This window comes from Phaethon lepturus, unplaced genomic scaffold (assembly GCF_000687285.1).
Source record: "Phaethon lepturus isolate BGI_N335 unplaced genomic scaffold, ASM68728v1 scaffold15204, whole genome shotgun sequence".
In the NCBI taxonomy this organism is placed as follows: Eukaryota; Metazoa; Chordata; class Aves; order Phaethontiformes; family Phaethontidae; genus Phaethon; species Phaethon lepturus.
In genome coordinates, this window is record NW_010534114.1 from 52,028 (window position 1) to 59,373 (window position 7,346).

The window sequence follows — 7,346 nt, forward strand, 5'->3', positions numbered from 1 at the left end:
TATTGGCAGCAGTACTGAATTTTAAGTGATGGTTAAAGACAACTTGCAGGAAGATGTCTGCTTGTAAAAGCAAGTGTTTATACTGAATGCCCTATTAAATAAGAGTTATGTTTAACCCACTGAGGACAGAGTGAACATCCAGGGTATGTTACATATTTCAGTACTTCACATGCAGTCTTTCTGCTCTGCAGGTCAAGACTTCCTGTGGTGCATTCACTAGCTAGCTCTGAATAGAGATTCTGAACCAAAAAAAAAAAAAAAAGTTAATTTGGCAATTCAAACCAAGAGAAGGTGACACAGAATCCTATTTGCTTCAAGTTATTCACTCAGCCACTTGCATTTTCCAATAATAAAAGCTGTCCATATCCTCTGGCACCTTGCTTGTGAAACTATCTTTGTTCCCTGCATATAATGCGCATGCACAACACCCACTCTAGATCTGTGTTGTAAGTGCAGGCACCCAGGTTCAAGTACCAGCTCACGGAAAAACTGGACACTGGTATGATTTGAAAACAGCTAGCAGGAATTCACAGGTTGGGTTGGCATTTAATCACACCTTAAAAACCAAGCAAAAGCTCAAAAAGGGAACACAAATCTCAGTAGAGCACATGTTCTTCAGCTCTCCTGTGATGACATGCTCAGCTGAGAGCTGGGTTTGGTAACAGAGCCACAGTCATCGGTATTTGTTTCAGTCTAAGATGTTCCAGTCGCTGTCCTCCAGGCACATACTCTATATGTCAACGAAGGAAGAGTGTTGGGAGTTGGTGGATGTGCCAGACTGCCGCAGAGATTCGCACTCTCCCCAGGCATCCGTCAAGCAAGGTCAAACCTCTCAGCTGATGGCAAGTGAAGCATTACAGGAGACAGCTGGATTTCAAACCACATTTGGTTTTCTGATCAAAACCTCCAACTGCAACAGGAGCCGCAGTTCACACATACACACCTGACTGCTGCTTAAAAGAGGATGAGCAGAATTTTCGCTCCCCCAGGCAGCAAAAATCATTTTTCCCCTTCCTTACCTCCTCGCTGCTCATCGATTCGGAGCTGGATGTGCCGCGATGACATTGTACGATAACGTTCGAGATCAGCTCACCGGAGACTTCCACAACACTTCTGCAGAAAGTGGTTGGCTGTAACAGGTGAAAATAGAACAAATCTCATAGAGCGAAGCTACAGTACAAACCCTCTCATGGGATTTTCACTGAGGGTGGGAAGATGTACAGGGATTTTAAAAACAAATTCCAAAAGGAAGCAACTCAAGCAGGATTATACACCTAACAAATTTATTGGAGCAGACTGCGGCCAGACGTATATGTTCTGGCAGCATATGACTACACACAAGTTATCACTTCACAATTGCATGTTAGCTGTATGAAGCCTTGAGCCTGCTCGAGGTAGAAGAAAAATCTCATAATCCTTTTCATGGTTCTGGTTTGATGCACATCACCAAGTGCAAACAGAAGATGCTGATGGCAGCTACAGCTCTAAAAGTTAAACTACCTTGAAAGAAGTTGTCACTATGATTTGACAGATGCTCCATCAAAACCTGCACCCAAGTTTGAAAGACAGAGATCTTCATACTATCTTTCATACCGCATTGCTCCAAGAAGGAAAGAAGAGGAATGGTGTCTGTTTAGGATACAGTGATAACCTCGCAGCAGCCAACCCTTGCGTCTTTAAAGAAAACGTAGCAATGACCATCCATTCCATGTTGTCCCATCTACATGCACACATAACCTGCTTAGCTCAAGAGTAGTGATACTCAGAGACATCTACCTGCCCCTCTTCAAGGGGTAAACTACCTCCCGAGGGAGTAGCACGACTTGTAAGCTATGAGGAAAGTCTTTGCTCCATCTGTTCAAGTACCTTCCCAGAATCCCTCTTCTTCCCTAAAGACTGTTCCCAGGAAGGACAGATAAATTTGGCAGCTATTCAGAGAGGAAAAAGAGGTGAGAAGAGCTCAGCTTGGAGCAGCACAAAGAACCAGATATAATCCTTGTGGAAGTCTGACACACGGGTATGGCATCATCGCACAGAGGGACTGAAGAGCTGCTCCACATGCTTTGTAAGATTTGTGCAAGCAGTTAGGACACAACCACTCCGAAACTTGCAATAGGAGCCATATTTTGTCAAAAATAACTGCACAGAGAAGTCCAGACTCAAAGATGATGTTACTCCTACACCAAAGCTGATCTTCTCAGAACCAGAGCACAGCAAGAGCCTGATCTGTGTTTATCTCAGGCTGAAGAGAGTTGAAAATCTGAAAAAGATTAGTGCTGCCAGCACAGAGCAGGAATCTGCACTACATAGGGAGATAAACTTTTCTACGGTGCCTAGATGCGTGACAGACAAAAGCATGCCAAACATCAATTTTTTTTCCAACACTCTTACCTTAGAAAAAACGCTGTACATTCTTTCCAGGATTTGGTCCCGAAGGACACAAGAAACTTTCACTACATGCTGCTCCGAGACACGCATCCTCTTTTCAACTCAGAGCAGTTCCTGTATTCCCCGCTGCCCAGGCAGAAGACTTTCCCAGCACTGACCCTTCCCACCTCACACTCACTCCATGCTGTAGTTTGTATTGGTTTGGGTTTGTTTTCAGTAGGCCAGTCATTCTTCAGCACCCGGTACTGTTTCAACATGTCCTGAGAAGCTCCTGCATGGAGCAGGGGGTTCACGTCCACACCAGAGACACTTACCACGAAAGGGCCTAATTTGAAGTCACATGTGAATGGGTCTCTCCCGGAAGCTTTTGTGCACACAGTTTCACGAATGCTGAACTGCAGCTCTAGTCTATAAGCATCGCTGTTCCACATGTCAACCTGGTAAAAGGAAAGTCAACACAACATATAATTAGTGCCCGTCGTTCTTCCATGCCCACTACATGGCAACCTTGCTTCTTTGTCAAGCAGAAGCAAGACATAAGGGCATTACGGGTCAGTGCCCAAGTTAGAGCAGATTACTCTGTGTGAGAAAAGATATTTTATTTTGCTCAGGAGTTACTCCCTTAGGCACATTTGGTAGCAGCAACATAGAACAGCTTCCACAAGGGTTTCACTCGAAACCCCACAGCCACAGTGGGATCATCCCACTTCTCAGTGTCGGCTGGGGGGAACTAAAGCTGTCAAAGGTAAATAAATAGGTAAATAAGTCAAAGGTAAATAAGCATAGCATTACCCCTGCGTGCTACCCCCTCTTCTGTGGGCACCAGGGTGCTAACAGCTCTGCTGTGGGTATCTAGACTGCTGGGAAGTCTACTGCAAATACACAGCTTGGAAAGTAAATCACACGACCGCAAGCAATTGAATTAAAGCAGTTTCTAGAGTTGCTTCTTGTCATCTCAGGTGCCTCAATGGGCAGTGGCCGTGCCACACTGCAAGCTTTAGAGAGTTTGGTTCCTTTTGTTGATGCATTAGGACTTTCTTTTCTCCCTCTCACAGTCTAATCAATGTTTTGGCTGAAGATGGGAGACTCAAAAGAAACCAAAAAACCAAACCAAACAACAAAACCCCCACTGCTTTCAAGCATTTTTTTCCCCCCAACTAGATGAATCCAAAAGTCATCTTGTCATTCATACTTGCAGAAGACTTGATACATGCACACTTGATAGAGCTATAGAAACAGAATGTTTCTGAGGATCTTCAGGAACATGGACATGCTAATTTTAAATTAGGAAGCTTTAACTCCTTAATTCTGGGTATCCAATATGATTCTTAGCAACACAAATGAAAACAGATAAGGGTTTCCTGCCTGCATTTAAACACTAGTAGATTTAAACCAGAATTGGTGTGTAGGGACAGATGATGTAAACACAGATTGGAGAAAGAATCCTGAATGCGTTTGTGGTGGCATTTAATTAGGAATGCAGGTGGTCGGCTGAGACCTTCAGATGAACCAGGTTACTTCATGCCCAAAGCAAAGCAGTTAGGTGGAGGTATTTAAAAACACTGGTTTTGAACAAAATCTTACAAGACATTCCTCAAAGATTTTTATTCTAGGGGTGGAAAATTTAAACTCGTAGAGTATTTTTAATTACAAACCAGCATACAAAGGATATTTGGATTCCTAGAGCCAGAGCTTCAGGTAATGCCCCAAATCCACCCTCTTCCAAGCAACATCAGAAAACTCCAACTAAATATGGGTTGCCAGGGTTGGGTGAAAAAGAGTTTTCCCGCACAGCAAAGCATATTTCAGGTAAAGGATCTCCGCTGGCTGCACACTTACTCTTGTGACATGGCTCCTGACAACACCATACAGGTTTGTCCCCCATGACTGGGAATTGATCCTCGCAATGGAAGCATTGAGAGCCTCTTCTGTGACAGGGAGTTCATAGTCGTACACGGGAAACCCTGAGATGGAGGCACAGTTCCATTAGAAGTTCAGCATGGTCTTGTCCTCTTCCTCCCAGAAGCACCATAAGAAAGACGACATGGTTCCGTTCTGAGCAACTTACCTGAACATGAGAAAACGCTCAGTGTGAGGACAAAAATTAAGATCCTCATAGTGTGATTTTCAAAATCCTCTGGTCCTTTCCCTTTCTAAGCAAGGGTTTCCCGTACATATTCCTCTGTCTTTATATAAATGTAGCCTTGATCCTACATCTGACCTTCCTGCGTCCAAGCTCCGCTACAAACATTGCACTTTAAACAGAATTGATCCGAGAGTCAATATTTGCTGTCAGCTTTTCTCCATTTAGCAGTAGTTCTCTGATAAGAGATGGGCTACAGTGTCTTCTTCCCAGGACTACAACTAAAAGGGAACACTGAATTCGCGGTATCTCCATAGCCAAAGGCAGAATCTAGTTATTTTGCTCACTTTTAGCCATTAGTTTTCCACGTGGTGAGTCAACTCCTTCCCTAGCACCGGACCCAGCACCTTTATGTATCAGCAGCAACTGGAAGCACTTACAAGCAGGCGTTCCCCGAGGAGGGGATGATTCCCCAGCACAGAACGGGAGTCCACCTGCGCAGACCTGCCTGACACCACCACCCTGCAGACCAAAGCACCTAACAGCAGCCTCCCAGGCACGAGGCAGACCCTTGGGACACCCCGGTCTGTTTGCCTTGCAAGCTCCTGGGACCTCTGCTATTGGGCACATGCCAGAAGAGCTCCCACATTGCGACTCTTGCCAAGCCTGAGCCCAGCTATCCAAACAAGTGAGCGGCTGTGGACATGTGCTTTCCCCTGTCAGCTCCCCCTGATGCTCAGGCTTCAGTTTCAACACAGAAATTAATGGGATTTTTGGAAAATTAGAGCCTGACAGCAATACTGAAAACATCATAAGGAATGAGAGGGATGAGCTGGACGTGACACCTCAGCTCTGAGCTAATAGGAGCCAGACTGCAACAGGGCCAGACCCTCCCCACCACATGGCACTCGGCACTTGCGAGCCTTCCTTTCCAGATACGGGCAACATATCTTACCACTCTACCACAACCTCCCCGCAATGGAGCCACTAAAACACTTGTCATAAGGTTCAGAGATGCACCTGGGTTTTAAGTGCTTAAAGGCTCTCCATGGGATTTGGGAGGGAAACTGCTGCCTTCAAACAAGTTCATCCATTGCTGACTGTTCACAAAGCAGAGATGTGTCTAATCATATCCGTTTTGAAGATCCTGTGTATGACACTCCTCCGTTAACCTTCAAATCGCAGTTCACTTGAATTACGTGGCACAGGGTCATTTTAAGAACTTCCCAAATGAAAAGCACTCAAGGAAAGACATGGGAGCATGCAAAGTACCAGGGCTCAGATTTAATAAGGAAGAGGATAAAGTTGCTTCTGGTTGTTAGGTTGTGAGATTGCAGGACAGCAGCCGATCACAAAGTTGCACGCTGGGGAGAACTGACTCCTCGGGTGACAGATGGAGTTGGGTAAGTACCACTCGTACTGCAAATGCTTGAAGGCAAAGACCCATAAAGGCATTGCACTTCTAAGACACAAGAGAAACAACTGCCCAGGTGTGGGCTTTGATGGCCACTGGATTCATTTCCCATTGATGCTGCGAGATCCTAGAAAAGGAACCTGTTGAGCCATGGTACGCCCCAGGAAAGAGTTTGTGTGCCAGTTGGTAGAGCTGCCCATGAGCACAGACTGTGCTAGGAACAAGCCGTGCCTGTGGGGGACGAGCAGACACGGCGCCAAACAGGAACCTCGTCGGGGCCACCTTACTGGCTAGTGCCACACCACGTGCGTGCCATCCCACCCAAGCCCTGCTTTGAGAGAGGTGGGTGTGGGTGCATTTTCCAAAAAAGGGGTGGGCATTTTTTAGCAGCCAAGTTGGATTTCAGCATTGGGAACGCGATCAAAAACGCCGATTGAAACTTTGCCCAGTCAAAAGCCAGAGCCCTCTTCTGTACCTCCATTCTCCTTGTTCACTGCAGCTGAAGACGCTCTCTCCCGGCTCTCAGACATGCTCATCTGTAGCAGGGTCTGCCCTTCCTGCTTCCCAGCTCTCCTTGACTGCTGTCTGTGCCACGGGGAGGCCGCTGATATTCTTCCATGCCTACAACCATGCCAAAGCACAATGTGGAGGATTTAAACTGAGCTGGAGATTCTCAAGAACAGTCTCTGTTGTGCTATGCTCGATCTTTCTGCAACCTGAGCCAAGACCATGCACCCTCAGATGAAGGAGGAAACCTTCTGATATGCTGTTTGACCTGCTTCTACAGTGGTTTCTCTGCAATCAGTTGTGCTGCTGCTGCTGCGGTAATGAAACACAAGAAACGAGACGGCTCTAACCACTTGAATGGAAAGAACTTGGCATTCGGAGCCCCAGGATCCTTATTGTTTTTCGGCACGCTTCACCACCAACTTGCTGCGGTAGTTTGGATAACATTCAGCTTTCGACTTCACCCGTAGAAAAGGAACCATCTGCCTCTCATATGCTGGGACCAGTTAATATTCCACCAGAACCTGAATATGTCAAGCTGCTTCCTAACTGCCGAGCCAGAACGTTGTAGCTGGTCCAATAGTAATTTTAACTATTGAACCAACTGCAGGGTTTAAAGATTTTCCTCTTAGACTAGGTACTAGGAAATGCTGCCAGCAGTAATGCTGAGTGGGGCTAGAAAATAAAATTTTTTAATGAAATGAAAATTTCTCTGCAGAGCTCTGGCTTGGCTTTGCGGCATCCAGAGAACGGAGATGTTTGCTATTCCACCTCTCTGAATCCTGGCTCATTAAGTCTGTAATGAACTTGGTAAATATTTCTCCTATCTCTCCACAGATACATTATACACTCCAGTAGATTCAATGTTACAGCAAAATTGGTTTCATCCACTGCCCATGTCAGAGGTGCATCTGGGTTGAGGGTGCTCAACCCAGAGACAGGACCTGGGCAAGA

The 7,346-nt window shown here is 45.8% G+C and overlaps 1 protein-coding gene across 1 annotated transcript in view; it reads right to left on the reverse strand.

Moving 5' to 3' along the window:
• SPP2 (secreted phosphoprotein 2, 24kDa) overlaps positions 1-4,505 on the reverse strand; it is a 5,717-nt gene extending 1,212 nt beyond the window's left edge. Inside the window, exons 1-4 of the mRNA XM_010285436.1 lie at positions 4,457-4,505; positions 4,228-4,352; positions 2,703-2,825; positions 1,020-1,130 (exon numbers count right to left, since the gene is read on the reverse strand). Coding sequence (XP_010283738.1) covers positions 1,020-1,130; positions 2,703-2,825; positions 4,228-4,352; positions 4,457-4,505 — 408 coding nt within the window. The remainder of the gene's footprint in view (positions 1-1,019; positions 1,131-2,702; positions 2,826-4,227; positions 4,353-4,456) is intronic.
• Positions 4,506-7,346: the final 2,841 nt, after the last annotated feature.